General features: G+C 33.8%; 1 protein-coding gene across 5 annotated transcripts in view; it reads left to right on the top strand.

Moving 5' to 3' along the window:
• The window catches only part of Map3k1 (mitogen-activated protein kinase kinase kinase 1), a 76504-nt gene extending 62396 nt beyond the window's left edge, over positions 1-14108 (top strand). For 3 of the 5 annotated variants that reach the window (XM_048800025.1, XM_048800026.1, XM_015497357.2), the window contains 9 exons: positions 1472-1563; positions 1848-2037; positions 2348-3632; positions 3994-4146; positions 4914-5076; positions 6468-6599; positions 8379-8521; positions 9188-9319; positions 11483-14108. In XM_048800025.1, coding sequence (XP_048655982.1) covers positions 1472-1563; positions 1848-2037; positions 2348-3632; positions 3994-4146; positions 4914-5076; positions 6468-6599; positions 8379-8521; positions 9188-9319; positions 11483-11632 — 2440 coding nt within the window. In that variant the 3' untranslated portion in view covers positions 11633-14108. Of the gene's footprint in view, positions 1-1471; positions 1564-1847; positions 2038-2347; positions 3633-3993; positions 4147-4849; positions 5077-6467; positions 6600-8378; positions 8522-9187; positions 9320-11482 lie in introns of those variants that run through there. The other 2 variants (XR_007346346.1, XR_007346347.1) reach the window with 2 other exon arrangements.
• Positions 14109-18223: the final 4115 nt, after the last annotated feature.

The following is an 18223-nucleotide window of genomic DNA, read 5'->3' as shown; positions in this document are numbered from 1 at the left end:
CACAAGTTGTATTGTGATTGCTTCTCTTACAGAACTTCATAATCTGAAGTCCAGTGATAAGAACAAGAGCAGACACATATATATATATAAGTGTAATCTCATTTTAGAGAAAGAGTTACACAGGATAGGCACCAGTGACATCATTATACCTACTAATGCCCTCTTTTCATAATCAAAAAAGAACCTCTTCCATTATTTTCATTGTAATGGAATTTTACTTTATTTATGATGGTTTAGTTTTTGTGATTTTATGTTCTCCTGCAATATCTTTAAAAATTGACAAGAAATGAGAATAATACTAACTGGAGAGAAAAATGTGAAGTTTGGTACAGTAAAAATGGGTATAAGCCATGCTTTTTTCAGACCAATGGTTCTCTTTGTTTTCCCCTTTTATAAAATGGTAGGAAAAATCACTTTCGTTTAATAAATATAGCTATAGTACATGACTTTTGGAACTGCTCATTTTTACATCCCAGCAGATCCTGGATTGCAAGAAGTGTTCAATCTCCCTTATTTTGCTTTTCTTATTGCACCCAGATCTCTGTCAATTCAATATTTGTCTTCCTGCCCAAATTATCTGAGTTTACAGAGGGTCTCAAAAACTAGGTACCTAGGGCTAGGGATGTAATTCAGTGGTAGAGTGTTTGTCTATCATACACAAGGCCCTGGGTTCAATACCCAGCATTATACACACACACACACACACACACACAAACACACTCACACAAAAGAAGTACCTAGCTGTGCCTAGATTCTTATCCCACGAAGTCTGTTTTGGTTCCATTGTTTTCTCACATAAGCCTCCAGATTGGAAGTATTAGAGGTTTTCTACTTGCTTGGGGAAATACCTGAAAAACATTGGCAAATTAACAAATAACTTGAAAATGCATAGGAAAAATCATGTGAGTCTTCAATATTAGAATAGGTAATTTTCTGAGAATGTGGGTGTTTTGTGGCATTAGTTGTTCACTTTCTGAAATTCTAAAGTCAGGTTGTTCACTTGGTGGATTGGAATAATTGAAAACATAAGAAATACTATAAAGGGATCTTATGATATTTGGGTTTTATGATATTCTGAGTCTGGAGAACACAAGGGTTTTGGATAGCAAGGTTTTGTTTTTAATTTTCAAAATTCTTAATGAAAGTTCAAAGATAAAAAAGTCATAATTTACATTCATTTTTATTTTAAAAAGATAGTATATGAAAGTAAACCTTTTATCTGATTTTTAAATAAGTACTTGCTTTCTAAGAGCCAGTACTGAAGATTCTATGCTTAATGTATGTGATAAATTTATGAATTAGACCTACTAATAATTATTATTACTTGGAGTAGTATTGTTAATGTGATTTTAGTGGTGGAAAAGTAAACACTCCAGAAAATATTGTTTTTCTGCTTTATCACAAGGCTTTATATTACTACTCTGATATTGATATATATTTTGAATTTATATTGCTTTCCTTTCATTTTTAGCCGTACAAGTCAGCTGTCCATATCAACACTGTTGGAATTGTGTAAAGGCCAAGCAGGAGAGCTGGCAGTTGGTAGAGAAATACTTAAAGCGGGTAATAACTTTATTACTTAATTTTATTACTTAAAATTAATGCAGCATGTGTTATCATTTTCCTTAACCTAGTTAGTCTCTGCTGGGTCCATTACAGGATTTTGAAGTAATTATGTAAATTGATTCACCCAGCTAAGGTTAGAAATATGAGTTTATCAAGGAGAAATTCTTAAAACTAATATAATCCAGGGTATTCTCATTGACCTTACACCATTCAATCATATTTTGTTTTAGACTTTCATATCACTCTTTTTAAGTCATTTTATTTTTACTTTCCTTTTGTAGGATCCATTGGTATTGGTGGTGTGGATTATGTCTTAAATTGTATTCTTGGAAACCAAACTGAATCGAACAACTGGCAGGAACTCCTGGGCCGCCTTTGTCTTATTGATAGACTGTTATTGGAATTTCCTGCTGAATTTTATCCTCACATTGTCAGTACTGATGTTTCACAAGTTGAGCCTGTTGAAATCAGGTGATTTTTTTTCCTGTGCAAATATATGACTTTCCTCTTCATACTTACCCCACATTCTCTCCAAGAATGGTATAGTTTAGATTTATGAAAAGCTCAGAAATTTAAAAGCATAGATAAGTTACTTGTACCCTAATATTTGCCTGGCATAGAATCCTAAAGTCTAAGCTATTTAATTAAAAAGTTAAAGATCTCTCATACAAAATTATTTTTGAAGTTTACAATCTATAAATTACCTTTTTTAATGTTCCATACCTTTATAGTCATTGAACTTGTCTAGAAATTGAATGTGTTTTGTTTTGTTTCCTTTCAGGTATAAGAAGCTGCTGTCCCTCTTAACCTTTGCCTTGCAGTCCATTGATAATTCCCACTCGATGGTTGGTAAACTCTCTCGAAGGATATATTTGAGTTCTGCAAGAATGGTTACCGCAGTACCCCATGTGTTTTCAAAACTGTTAGAAATGCTGAATGTTTCCAGTTCCACTCACTTCACCAGGATGCGTCGTCGTTTGATGGCTATTGCTGATGAGGTGGAAATTGCTGAGGCCATCCAGCTGGGCATAGAAGACACCTTGGATGGTCGACAGGACAGCTTTTTGCAAGCATCTGCCTCTAATAGCTATCCAGAAGCCACAGAGAACAGTTCCCTTGAGCTCACAGTACATTTAGAGAAAACTGGAAAAGGATTATGTGCTACAAAATTGAGTGCCAGTTCAGAGGACATTTCTGACAGACTGGCCAGCATTTCAGTAGGACTTCACAGTTCCACTACAACAATGGAGCAACCAAAGCCAATGGTTCAAACAAAAGGCAGACCCCACAGTCAATGTTTGAACTCCTCTCCTTTGTCTCATCATTCCCAATTAATGTTCCCAGGCTCATCGACCCCTTCTTCATCTGCCCCATCTGTACCAGCTGGCTCTGTAACAGATGCCTCTAAGCATAGACCTCAGGGTTTTATTCCCTGCAAAATACCTTCTGCATCTCCTCAAACACAACGCAAGTTTTCTCTACAATTCCAGAGAAACTGTTCTGAAAACAAAGACTCAGATAAACTTTCTCCAATCTTTACTCAGTCAAGACCCTTACCCTCCAGTAACATACACAGGCCAAAGCCATCTCGACCCACCCCTGGTAATACAAGTAAACAGGGAGATGTTTCAAAACATAGCATGACACTTGATCTAAACAGTACTTCCAAATGTGATGACAGCTTTGGCAGTAGCAGCAATAGTAGTAATGCTGTTATACCCAGTGACGAGACAGTGTTCACACCAGTAGAGGAGAAATGCAGATTAGATGTCAATACAGAACTCAATTCCAGTATTGAAGACCTTCTTGAGGCATCTATGCCTTCAAGTGACACAACAGTCACTTTTAAGTCAGAAGTTGCTGTCCTCTCTCCTGAGAAGTCTGAAAGTGATGATACCTACAAAGATGATGTGAATCATAATCAAAAGTGCAAAGAAAAAATGGAAGCTGAAGAAGAAGAAGCTTTAGCAATTGCCATGGCAATGTCAGCGTCTCAGGATGCCCTCCCCATAGTTCCTCAACTACAGGTTGAAAATGGAGAAGATATTATCATTATTCAACAGGATGTAAGTATCATCTTTAAGAGGTTAGAGTTTCCTTGGGGCATGCTAAAATATAATTCAGAAATGCTGTTTTTATCATTGCAAACAGGTTGTTCATATACAGTTAGTAAGTATACATTAATAATGTCTGTATCATTTAAAGAGCAATAGTTCTGGCCTATTTCAGAAACATTTCTGGTTGATTCTGTAATGGTAATCACTTCTTTAATAAACATTGGTTGCTAGCATTGTCTGCTCAGAAATGAATTTTATAGGTGATTTGGGAAACCAGACTAAACAAGAATGATATTTTGCCAGGTTAATTTTATACAATCTTGCTCTTTTAATTTAACAGTAAAAAGAATTACTTTCATTTAATATGTAGACACTAGAGACTCTACCAGGACATACCAAAGCAAAACAACCTTACAGAGAAGACACTGAATGGCTGAAAGGTCAGCAGATAGGCCTTGGAGCATTTTCTTCTTGTTATCAGGCACAAGATGTGGGAACTGGAACTTTAATGGCTGTTAAACAGGTAAATATCTAGTGAGCCACATAAGTGAAATTATTCAAATTATAAAATGAACCATGGATAAGTGAATAAAGGACATATGTAATCATGCATTTATATACTTTAGCAATTTAAGCTTTGAGAAATCTTAAGTTTTAAAATAGATGTTACCAAAGCACTACACACTCATGAATTCTTTATTAGAAGTTGAAGCCTGGTTATTGTAAGATATAATAGTAAGATGGGCCTTATGGATGTTTTGTTTTGGTTTTTAATTTGTTTTTGCCTGTTATGATTATTAGAAGTATGGTTTCAATACTCTTCAGCAGTATACTAGTGTAATACTGCCTTGCTTTCTCTGGGTTGCTTTTCAGATGAGCATACTTATCAAGATGTGAAAATAATAAAGCTTTCATTTTTAAATCATATTGATTGTTCTCCCTGATCAAGCTTTTCTTATCTTAATGTTGTCTTCAAACAATCAATATCTTGACTGTATCCTAGTTTGGTTTTTGGTTTTGGTTTGGTTTTAAGAGTATTTTTCTTGTTTTTGGTTTTAGTTTTGGTTTCATTTTTCTGATATTTCATTGCTGCTTATGCTACATTCTTATTTTCTAAAACAGTTTGACTTGGCTAGTTGTTTTTTTTTTTTAAAGTACACTGCACTCGTGAGTACAAATGCCATCTGCTATTAATGTAAACGCTAATTTGGATTTGTTCATTTTAGATCAGGTTGTTGGAACTAAAGAGAAACACCAGAATTCATATCTTTGTGAACATGTTTGAAACAGGTGACATATGTCAGAAACACATCTTCTGAGCAAGAAGAAGTTGTTGAAGCATTAAGAGAAGAGATAAGAATGATGAGCCATCTGAATCATCCGAACATCATTAGGATGTTAGGAGCCACATGTGAGAAGAGCAATTACAATCTCTTTATCGAATGGATGGCAGGTATGTTCATATATTAAATTATGAGTAATAATGCATAGACTTACATTTCTGCTCTTTAGGGAAAACAGTGTAATGAACACTTATTTTTTTAAATAGATTGAGTTTCTAAAAGCAAACCAATTCTAACATACTAACATAAATTATAACTACTTTGTTTTATCTTTTTTTTTTTAATATAATAAAATACTACCTCTACCTTTAAGTTTTTACCAGTGTTTTTAAGTGATTATATAGTATTGGTTTATAAGAATCATCTTTTTTTTAAAATTTGGTTTGTATATGATCCATATTTTTCTGGGTGGCCATCATTAATTAAACAGATTTAAGAAGTATTTTCACATAATATAGAAGTCAAGTTATATTTTTAAAAAATTAGTACAGGTAAACTCGTTCAACCTTGTCATCTTGAACAAAGACTGAATTTTATTTTCTCTTATACGGAGTATACAGTAAAATAAGTGATTAAAGATGTGGTGAATAGATTGTGTTGATTTTTTAGATTTGCTTATCTCTGATCTACTTTTTAGGTTAAACATATAATTATTTCACTGTCTTATATGCTTTCTTTATATAAACTTTGGAGTCGTCTTAATCTATAAACAGAATTAAAAATAATATGTAGATATTTTAGACTATTATCTCAGAATAAAGACATTATATTTTTATTTTAATTAATTATTTTTATGTTATGTATCTTAATTTATTCTAATGTTTCTACATTGTAAGTTATGTACTTAAGTGGCTACTTATATGTCCACAGCGTTTATGGCAGCATAAATATTTTTGAACATATTGAAATACATAATATTTGATAGATTATAATATTTTAGACAAGAATTCTTAGATTTTTTTTTTAATTTTGAAGAACAATAATATTGTAAATACTTCCAAATGAAGTCATTGAGTTTGTGACTTGCCCCAGGTCAGAGCTAGTAAATGGTAGGACATGACTGGGCCTTTGGCTTCTCCTTCTGGTCTCTTTACCTTCTGCTAAATAACATGTTAGCGTTGCTTACTTAAGTTGGTAATAAAGGCATTTGTATATTTTGATTGAGAAGATAGAGGAGTAAACTGTATGTTTCAGAAGTGGTACGATTCAAAATTAACTTCTAAAGCTTTCTGAAATCTTGGGCTTCCAGTAAACTAGCTTCATGAGGATTCTATAAAAATTGAGATGATCTAGGAAGTCAGTTTCACCTTGGTTTTTTGTTTTGTTTTGTTGTTTGATTTTGTTTTGTCAGTTTCACTTCTGATAGTAAGATATGAATTGAAAATTTCAGTTGAGAATATCAGTTCTTGCCTTGCAAGCTTAAAAAATCAAAGTGTAATAGACAATCTTAATTCTGGCCTAAGTTTTTGATAATCATTACTGTTTTGTGTTTGTGTTACAGGAGGATCTGTGGCTCATCTGCTGAGTAAATATGGAGCCTTCAAGGAATCAGTAGTCATTAACTACACTGAACAGTTACTTCGTGGCCTTTCTTACCTCCATGAAAACCAGATCATTCACAGAGATGTCAAAGGTAAGAATTCTTTTATTTTCCACTAAGAAAATAAATGTCATTTTAAAATTTGGACATTTGTTGATGATTTCTAACCTAAGTTTCTAACTATGGGATTGTTTCTCTGAATAACTTAAATTTTTAGAATACTAGAACTTAAAGGAGCTTTAAGGTCATTTAATCTGCAGCGCTCATTTTATAGAAATGTCAGTACAAGAAAGGCTGTCTCCTGATCACTTGGCTTATTGGCTTCATATTGTGCTGCCTCCCAGGAAGTTTCTTTTCTTGGTTTTATTTGTTTTATTTAAAGTAATTGGTATATCATAAACTTCTGTTAAGTAAAACTCAGATCTTTTGTGGTTTAGTTCATTTTTATAAAGGACAACTTTGGTATTTCATAATGAGGCTCTTTAGTACTTCACATAGCCTATCTACTGAAGGAGTGTTATAAGGTTAATTTTTAGGAATAAGATCAGAAACTTTGCAATTGATTAAAAAAATACCTAGAGGAAATACTCTAATGTGTAGGCATAGATAGCACTTCCTCAGTAAGACTCATGTAGCTCAGGAAATAATAACAAGACTTAGTACGTGGGATAGCATCAGATTTAAAAGCTTTTTGCACAGCAAAGGAAACAACACTCTGAAGAGAGAACCTACAGCATGGGAAAAAGTCCTTGTCAGCTACTCTTCCAATAGATTAATATCTAGTAAGACCTCAAAAAACACCAAAACCTCCAAATAACTCATTCACTAAATGGGAAAGTGAATTAAAAAAAAAAAAATCCTCAAAAGAACAAATACAAATGGCTTACAGTTATCTGAAAAAATTTTTTGACATTTTTAGCCATCAGGGAAATATAAATCAAAACTACACTGAGATTTCATCTCACTCCAGTTAGAATGGTAGCTATTAAAATACAGATAACAAATGCTGGTGAGGATGCAATGAAAAAGGAATTCATACACCTTGGTGGGAATATATAGCCACTATGGAAATCAGTATGGAGATTCCTCAAGAGAGTACGAGTGGAACCACCATATGACCCAGGTATTCCACTCATCAATATTTATCCAAAAGAATTAAAGTGTACAGAGATATATGCATACCCATGTTTATGGCAACACAGTTCACAATAACCAAGTTATGGAATCAGCCTACATGTCATCAACAGATGAATGGATAAAGAAAATGTGGTGTGTGTATATGTACACTAGGAAGTTTTGCTCAGCCAGAAAGAAGAATGAAATTAGGTCATTTGCAAGAAAATGGGTGGAACTGGGGAGCATTATGTTAAGCGAAATAAACCAAACGTGGAAAGACAAGTGTCATGTGTTTTCTCTCATATGCTGAAACTAAAGGAAAAAAAGTTTAAAAAAAAAAAAGATTAATTTTTTTATTAAGCTAGAATTATGAAATGAGCATAAATTTAAATTGGTCTAGACCAGAATGTTTTCACAAAACTTTGTCTTACAATGTAAATTATACTAAAATTTGAATTTTGGAGAAAGATTTTGTTGGAAATCATTATACTGAAGGTTTTTGAAAGGTTCACCAAGTCTCTGTCCTTTTTCTTTGTATGCCTTAATTGTTTTTTTCCAGATTTTCTTTCTGAGGTTTTAGATTTTATTTACACTGGAGAGATCTGTGTGTAAATAAAGTGAAGGGAGAAGAGAGGATCTTTCTCTTAACCTCTGACATGTAGTCCATTCCTTTCTTTTTTCTTAGTACTGGGTTTTTTAAATCAGTCCTTACTTTTGTTTTTAACATACAAGGTCATTTCCTGTTTCTCTTGACAGGTGCCAATTTGCTAATCGACAGCACAGGTCAGAGGCTCAGAATTGCAGATTTTGGAGCTGCAGCCAGGTTGGCTTCAAAAGGAACTGGTGCAGGAGAGTTTCAGGGACAGTTATTGGGGACAATTGCATTTATGGCACCTGAGGTGAGAAGTAGCTTTGTGATGAAAGAAAATATTTTGGAGGTCTATGTAACAGCATTATACCACATTACTTCACAGTGGTATCCAGTATATGCTTAGAACTCCAGGGCCCTTAAAAAAAGATTTTAACAATATCTACATTTCAGACCCTTATTTCAATCCTTTCCTTCGTCTTGAAAAAAATGACAAACATTTTTAATAGATTTGCTTAAAGGCAAAGTACTGTGGGTTAGTTTATAGTAGTTGTTTTGTAGTAAACCCAAAGTATCCATAATAGAAATATTTTTAAGTTATCTATTCCCAGGGGACATGAGCCCAGAGGCAGGCCTTGTCAGTAGTAGACATTTACTATAGAGCATTGCTCCACTGAACTCGGCCTCTCAAGAACTGTATGCACAGTTCTTCATGTTCATAGTCAGTGATTATTTGTTGCCTACTTGCCCCATCATTTACTAAGATCATGGGGGGCTGCTTTGGAATTCTGTGATGTTTATTTTTGTGTGTACATAGGATATTAAGCTTATTAATGACGTATCAGGCAGGCCAGGAAATTGTTATTTATTTATTTTTTGCTCTGAAGTAAACTTAGAATTTAGAATCCAGAACTACAAAATTGTTTTCTCTTTTTTAAATGAATCATGTTACCAAATTAACTCTGCTTTATTTTAGGTCCTGAGAGGTCAGCAGTATGGTAGGAGCTGTGATGTATGGAGTGTTGGCTGTGCTATTATAGAAATGGCTTGTGCAAAACCACCTTGGAATGCGGAAAAACACTCCAATCACCTTGCTTTGATATTTAAGGTAATTGTGAGATAACAATTACTTCTTTGTGACTTAAATTCTCATGGGTTCTCCCTGTCAACCTAACATAAAGACATATCTTCCTTGAAATAAATGTATATGTATATATCTCCAGAAATTTAGATAGTGTTGTCACTTTAAACTACTTTTATGTGGCATTTACAGCCATTTCCAGTGTTCCAGGTTGTTATGGTCTGTAAAGTCTCTTACAAACACTGAATCACTGCTCCCAGGCAAAATATGCACATATACCTGTCACTTTAAAAACTTGAAGTTCTTCATGTATTTTGCACAATTAGAATTTTTTAAAAAAATCTAATTTACTGTTTTCTTTATTTAAAAACTTTACATCAATTATCAAATCCTATTTACCTTTTTTTCAATTCCCAAATTCCCAACGTAGACTAGTGTACTGGTTGAGATTTTTATCTTTTGAGTAGACAAAGTGATAGGCCTTGAAATCATACAGACCTGGTTTCAAACTCTGACTTTCAATGCCAATGTGACCATAGGAAAATAACTTTTTGTGTCTACCATTTGTTTTCTTCTTTGTCAAATGGATACAATAATAGGACTTATTTCATGGGAGTAGTATAAAGATAAACAGAAGTACCTCTGGGACTTAGTCAACCACTTGGCCCACAGTCACCCCCTCACCTGCCATAATTTCCTTCAGTTCTCCCCACCCCTAGTCACCTCTCTAACAATCTTTTTCTGGAGTTCTCTCTCACTTTCCCTCTGTTCTTTTATGCTTCCCTTGTCCCCTCTCTGTTGTGGTTCAGATGCTGAATCTCATTAAGGCCCACAGCCAGTGCTGCACCCGCTGCCTGGGTGTTTCTTTACACCTCTGCCCACATCTGCTCCTTCTCCAGACTCCCAGAGCATTTTTGTATATGTCTGTTTCTGATCCTTCCTTTGTTGTTGTTGTGGTTATTTATGTTCCCATCTTATCTTTTTCAAACTGACGCTCCTTGAGTCTGTTCATGTCTGATTCATTTTTTCCCTTCCAGAGTCTTATACAGAAGTTACTCAATAAAATATTCATGGCTAGGATCAGTGTGAAGTTTGCTGTTATTTTTAGAGCTTTGTTAAAATCCCAGAAACAAATGGAAATGAGTTTCAGATTGGCACAGTTCAATATTATAACAGATTTCATTGCATTCTTCCTCACAGGTAGAATTTAAAGAGAATTATACTGTGACATTTTCAGTTTCCATAACTCCCAGTAAATACTTTGAGATCTATGAAAGCCACAAATATGTAGAAAAACAGCTTTTTTCAAATACTTTTATACCCTCTTTGTGCTAGTTTAAGTTGCTATAGCACCTTTTTTTTTTTTTTTTTAAGAGAGTGATTTGGCAATAGCTGCCCAAATTTTAAATGCCCTTATTCTTTGATTCAGCTCTGCCCATTGTTAGGAATCCATTCTTAAATTTATCCATAGGAAATTGCCAAGTTCAGGATTATCCATTGCACAATTAATTGTAGAATCTAAAACCTGAACTAATGGAAGTGCCCAACACTAAGAAATTATACACACAATGTAAAACTGTACACATTTTGAGAGTAAGGTCAAGTTGGTGGTGTTGATTTACAAAGTACTATGAGATATAGTAATAAGTGAAAAGAGCAGAATGTATAAAGTGTTCCCTTTTGTAGGAATTTTATAAAGAAAATCTAAAGTATGAAAATATTGACTTTTTTACTTCATGAAGGAAATACGAGAAATAGGTGAATGGTTACATTTGGAAATAGGGAGAATGGATGTCATTTTTTGTTTTATATTTTTTGTTTTCTGGTGTTTAAGGTGTATACATATCAGTCAAGTATATCTTGGTATAAGATCATAGACTTTTTAGAATTTTTTTATATCTGTATATTTTAATCCAAAGCATTCACTTACTAGGGTGGGAAAAGGGAAAGTTTTCTTATGATTAGAAGTAGGTAGGTTTAAATTATTTAGATTCATTTTTAACTTATTTATCAAAAAGTTAGTTCTTCGTGGTGTTTGATACTAAGAATTAAGGTGTGTCCAAATTGAAGATAAAAATTAATGCAGTGGACAATCATGTATAGATAGAGGTTTTGAAATTCATGCACATGTTTTCTATATCCAAAATGCACTTGTGGAAAATTTCAACACTATTGCTTTTTTTCTTACAGATTGCTAGTGCAACTACTGCCCCATCAATCCCTTCACATCTGTCTCCTGGCTTACGTGATGTGGCTCTTCGTTGTTTAGAACTTCAACCTCAGGACAGACCTCCATCAAGAGAGCTACTGAAGCATCCAGTCTTCCGTACAACATGGTAGCCAATTTATACAAATAAAAACTGTAATAGAGACAGGATGCTCAACAAGGAAAAAAAACTTTCGTGGGGAACCACGTCGATATTCTACTGGCCTTCATGCCACTGTACAGCTATGAATGAGGCCAGTGGGGAACCCTTACCTAAGTATGTGATTGACAAATCATGATCTGTACCTAAGCTCAATATGCAAAAGTCCACAAATTGTGCAGAAACTGTAAACCGTGCCTTTCAACAAACTGGCCCTAGGTGAACAGGAAAGCAATGACGTTTGCATGACTAAACAGAAGCATAATTTTATTTTTTTGGAGCACTTTTTCAGCAATATTAGCAGCTGAGGGGCTCAGGATCTATTTTAATGTTTCAGTTATTCTTCCATTTCATATAGTGATCACAAGCAGGGGGTTCTACAATTCCGTTCCTTTTTTTTCTTTTTTTTTGGTCACTGGCTATAAAAATCAGTATCTGCCTCTTTTAGGTCAGAGTATGGTATGAGTAGCAGTAAATACATAGTTTTTTAAAGTTGATATCTTCTTGACCCACAATTGACTTTTTTTTTTTTTTAAATGCCTGGGCAATTGTGGTTCATGTGCATTTTACTGTTGGCCCATTCATTTCGTTTTTGGAAATTATGGTTCTGTATTTTCATTTCACCTTCATTTTTCTTTAATATTCAGGGAAAGGTGATCTTTTCAAACCAGAAAAAAAAAAACAGGAAAAAAAATAGAACTAGGTGTGAATTAGAATTTATTAAATATCTTGCTATTGCAAGAGTTTTTAACTACAGATTGAAAAATTTTTAATTGGAATATAATAAAGTACTGCCTATATTGAGTCAGTCACTACTTTTACTGTGCAAGTTAAATATAAATTAACAAAATCAACTGTTCAGCTTACAATCAAGAACAGGATTACCTTGAAATTTATTTGAATTTTTTTAGTGTTTCGGTTTCTTTCGCTAAATGGTAGGAAACTTCACACCATTTAAGACTTACTCTTTATATAACAATCCATCATTCATCATTACCATTGACTATAAAATGTAACTGCTATATTCCTTCCACCATGCATCGTCTCTTTAAACTAGGTATAGCTGATAAAGAAAAAGTAACCTAATTACTCAACTATTAATCAGTAATTTTTTAAAAAATAAATTTGCTTTGAACTTAGAAAAAGTGTTCAGAAAAAAAAGTGAAATTGAATTTCATTTACATAATAATTCCTTGAATTTTGTGCAGTTATTTAATGGTTTTAATCTGGAGTTGAATTCAGATGCATGGAATTCTGAAGGAAAATGGTAGCTCTCTTATCCTTTCATGTATGTGAGTCTTTTAAATCATGTACTGATTAACTATTAAACACAACTTTGAGATGTTAAGTTTTAACTCTTCAGAAGCCAGTGTGAAATAGAATTGGTTAATCTCAAAGACTCAGGATAAACTAAATAAGCTATATAGAGTACATTTAGAATGTACAACACAAATTGGAAGTAAAAGAAGTTACAAGATAAGTTTACAGGGATATATTGCTATAATTTTTAAAAGGCAGTTTTTTTTTTTAATGTGATTGTGTTTCTTAGTGAAATTTTACATTCCTTTGTTTTGGAAGATTGGCAATATTTGAAGAGTTAAAAATAGTACAGAAATGTGAAGTTTGGTAGCTCTAAATGTGTTGTACTTTGCTTTTTTATTTTGTTTTTGTTTTTGGTTTTTTTGACTACTTAGAATTTTCACAATTCTAATAAGATTGTTTCCAAGTCTCTCATGTGCAAGCTTTAAAGGACGCACTCTTGCCATTTTATGTACTGGAAGATCATCGGTCAGATTAATACTGTGTCTGACAGAAATGTAAACTGTATAAACTGAGGAACCTCAGCTAATCAGTATTACTTTGTAGATCACCATGCCCACCACATTTCAAACTCAGACTATTTCTAGATGTCAATCCACTGTGTTTGAGTTTGTTTGCAGTTCCCTCAGCTTGCTGGTAATTGTGGTGTTTTGTTTTTTGTTTTGTTTTCAATGCAAATGTGATGTAATATTCTATTTTCTTTGGATCAAAGCTGGACTGAAAATTGTATTGTGTAATTATTTTTGTGTTCTTAATGTTATTTGGTACACAAATTGTAAATAACGTCTACTGCTGTTTATTCCAGTTTCTACTACCTCAGGTGTCCTATAGATTTTTCTTCTACCAAAGTTCACTTTCACAACGAAATTATATTTGCTGTGTGACTATGATTCCTAAGACTTCCAGGGCTTAAGGGCTAACTTCTATTAGCACCTTACTATGTAAACAAATGTTACAAAAAAAAAAAAAAAATCTCTGGGTTAAGAAAATTTGGCTTAAATGTATCCTTTGTTATTTTAAATATATCAAGATATTTTAATTAAAATTTTTACCCCATTGAACCAATTTTATAGTATTTGTACCTATTTTGGTGTTTTGTCTTTATAGTAAATAAAAATTTTTGAACAAAAGTTAATTTGTTACTTTTGAGGTTTTTTAAAAATAATTTCATACTCATAAAAACGTTGCAAGAACAACAAACAGTTGCTATATACCCTTCACCCAAAGACCCTAGTCAGATTTCTCTAGCTGCCCAATTATGTCCCTTATAGCCAGAGGATCCAAACCAGGATTACTTGTTGCTCTTACTGTCATATTTCTTCGGTTTTAGAAACATAGAACTGGTCATTTGTTCTTCCTTGACCTTCATGGACCTAGTATTTTTTAATAATTATAGGTTATTGGTTTTAGAAGCCCCTCAATTTGACTTTGGTGCTACCTCATAATGAGACTCAGAGCGTGCAGGCTTGGCTCTACCATCAGAGGAGACGCTGTGCTCTTCTCAGCTCACCACAGCAGGAGGCATACAAGGTTCAGGGTTCACCAGTGATAGATACTGCCACTGTGGAGTTACTGTTTCTCTTTATAATTAATACTCACCTAAATATTAAGTATTACATAAATAGCCTATTTCTGATCCATTGCTAGCTCCTGGCTCTTATTACTCAGATGGTTGCCAAATGGCATTATTTTCTCTTTGTTCCTTATATGGTATTAGTTGCCATTTTGCCATTAAGAAGAACTTTCTCTTCTATTTATTCATTGCACGTCATGAATTTACTCAATTTGTAACAGATTTGATTAGTAGGAGCTTCTGAGAACTAGCTGCTCTGTCCTTGGCAAGTTACCATTATTCTTTGGACACCTCCATTACTTTCAGTGCCATCGTATGTGTCATCTGCTTTGGTTCTTGGATCAGCCATTTTGTCCAAAAAACTCGATTCCTTTGATGGTAAATGATACTTGAAAACCCAAATCTACATAATGTATACATATATAGAACATTACATGGCACTCCAATAATATGTACAATTTTATCTTTTATGTATTAGTTTTAAAACAGTTACCTCAAAAGAAGGAAGGAGCCTCAGTGTGTGGCACACAGCTGTAATCCCAGTGGCTTGTGAAGCGGAGACAGGAGGATCAATCACAAGTTCAAAGCCAGCCTCAGCAACTTAGCAAAGCCCTCTCTCAAAAAATAAAAAGGGCTAGGGATATGACTCAGTGGTCACAGAAGAGAGTAAAGGGAATCAGAGTAAAGGACAAATGGAATAGAAAAAATAGGAAAATGTCAGACCTAAATCCAACTGTCAGTTACACTAAATGTGAATAAATTAAATATTCATGTAAAAAGCAAAAAAATTAAAACCAAGATCTGAGTGCTAGCTCATGTGGGTATCAGTACTCACAGGCCCTCTTCATAGAACTATAATATATACATGAATATATGCAGTTTTATACACACAAATGCAAAATAGTATATATAAACCTATATGCACACAGCCACATGCAAACCATGAGTTCACACCAATCTTACGATTTGATCAAATACTAAAAGGGTTTATTCAAGCAGTCTCTCTTCCCAAATTTACAACTCTCAGAGAAACCTGGCACCAATTCTTTTTCTTGTTTTGTTTTTGTTTGTTTTGGGTGTGTGTGTTTTCATTTTTGTTTTGTTTTTTGTTTTGATAACTGGGAATTGAACCAGGGGTTATTAACCATTGAGCCACATCCCCAGCTCTTCTTATTTTTTATTTTGAGACAGAGTCTCACTGAGTTGCTTAGGGCCTCACAAAGTTACTGAGGCTGGCCTCAAATTTATAATCACCTGCCTCAGCCTCCTGAGCCACTGGGATTACAAGCATGTACCACCATGCCCAGCTTCCATTTATTCTTAATATACTTGGCTATTCACTCAGTTATTCCTTGTCTTTCTCTCCCATGTAATTAATCTCTATTATCCACCCTACTTGTCTTTCTATATGGACTGTCCTTACTTCAACCTGACTAGGGCTTTTTTTCTAATAGGCTTTATTTTTTATTGTTCTTAAATTATCTGTACATGTGTATCTCTATTTTAACTGATAAAGATAAATTGTATACACTTATGAGATACTATAAAATGTTTTTTATTTATTCTTTTTAGATATACATGACCATAGAAAGAATTTTGGCATACATACATGGAGTAAAAATTCCCATTCTTGTAGTTGAACGTGATATGGAGTTACACTGGTTGTATATTCATATATGAACATAGGAAAATCATGTCTGACTCATTCTACTATCTTTACTATTTCCATCCCTCCTCCCTTCCCTTTATTCCTCTGTGTCTGATCCAATGAACTTCTAGTCTCCCCCTGCCATTATGTGTTAGCATCAGCATATCAGAGAAAACATTCAGTCTTTGATTTGGGGAGACTGACTTATTTCACTTAGCATGACAGTCTCCAGTTCCATCCATTTACTGCCAAATGCCATAATTTCACTTTTCTTTAGGGCTGAATAATATTCTGTTGTGTATATGTACCACATTTTCTTTATCCACTATATGATGTTTTGATACTTGTATACATTGTATGATGTTCAAATCAATAAAATATCTCTTCAGACATTTCTTTATGGTTAAGTCATTAAAAATCTTTTCTTATTGAGCTACATACACACATGCACGCACACACGCAGTTATCTATAGCACACTAGGACTTCTTACTCTTATCTTACTTAGTACTGATGATCAGCTCTTTTCTAACCTTCCGTCTGTATTCTCCTCAGCCTTTGGTAACCATCTTTCTACTCTCAGTTTCTAAGGGATGAGCTTTTTTAGGTTCCAGATGTGAGAGAGATCAGGTAGTACTTGTCTTCTGTGTCTGACTTATTCCTGTAATGATCTCCATGCCCATCCACGTTGTCCCAAATAACAGGATTTAATTTTTCATGTCAGAATACTATTTCATTGTGTATGTGTACCTCGTTTATCCATTTGAGTTGATGGACACTGAGGTTATTTCCGTTTTTTAGCTATTGTGAATAGTGCTGCAATAAACATGAATGTGCAGATGTGTCTTTGATTTCATTTCCTTTACATATTTACCTAGGAGTTGGATTGCTAGATCCTAGTTGAATAGACTTTATTTTTTAAAAACAGGTTCAAAGCAAAATTGGGCAAAAGGTACAGATAACCTTTATAACCTTTCCAGATAACCTTATATATAACACCTGTGTTCACACACAGCTTCCCCCACTCTCAACAAAGTGCTTTTTGACAAAATAAGGAAAGCATTTTTAAAAAAACTTCAGTGAAAATAATACCTCTTTTTAACATCTATATGATGTGAGTTATATACATTCACATAAATGCTCAACTACTCCTAGATGTCATAAACTTAACCGATTGTGCTCTATAGCTACTTTTAGATCCTGTATAAGAAAGCATAAAAACTGTTAAGCTATGGAGAAGAGGAATATAAATTTCTTCACCAGCTACTATTTATTAGGCATAATTTGAAGCACAAGGATTATACTCTATTTTACAAATGAGGAAAAGAGAATATCAATCATTCTATAATTCAAGGTATACCAAGGAACTCACTTTGGTCAACCCCATGGTTTTAGCCTCAGATGGTGTCTTCTATTTGAGTGTTGCTGTTTTCCACTTTATATTATTTTTATTTCTGCTCTGTAGTCATTTCTCACATAATCAAACTAGATGATCCACCTTGCAAGATGGCACTGAGTTCCGAAGCCATTTGAGTCCCTATATTTGTTTTTCAGTTTCTGTAAAATTCAATTTAAAACATATATCTTGTTTGTTTATTATTTCTCTATTTCTTTCTTTATTTTGCCTCTGGGGATTGAGCCTAGGGGTACTTTATCACTGAGCTACATCCCCAGCCCTTTTTATGTTTTTATTTTGAAACAGGGTCTCAGTTGCTTAGGGTCTTTTTAGTTGCTGAAGCTGGTCTCAAACCTGCAATCCTCCTGCCTCAGCCTCCTGAGTCACTGAGATTAGAGGTATGTGCCACAATGCCCAGCTAAAATATACATCTTAGAATTTACAACATGTTAGAACTTCACAAAATTGCAGGATACAAAATCAACATACAAAAATCAGTAGTGTTGCTAGTATGAATTAACTGAAATAGAAATCAAGAAAACAGTCCCATTTATAATAGCCACAAAAAAACAGTCTAGGAATAAGTTTAACCAAAGAGGTGAAAGATTTTTACAATGAAAACTATAAAAC

The sequence above is a fragment of the Marmota marmota genome, unplaced genomic scaffold (assembly GCF_001458135.2).
Source record: "Marmota marmota marmota unplaced genomic scaffold, marMar, whole genome shotgun sequence".
NCBI classification, from domain to species: domain Eukaryota; kingdom Metazoa; phylum Chordata; class Mammalia; order Rodentia; family Sciuridae; genus Marmota; species Marmota marmota.
The sequence above is the reverse complement of the archived record's forward strand: the minus strand, read 5'-3'. Positions and strand labels throughout refer to the sequence as shown.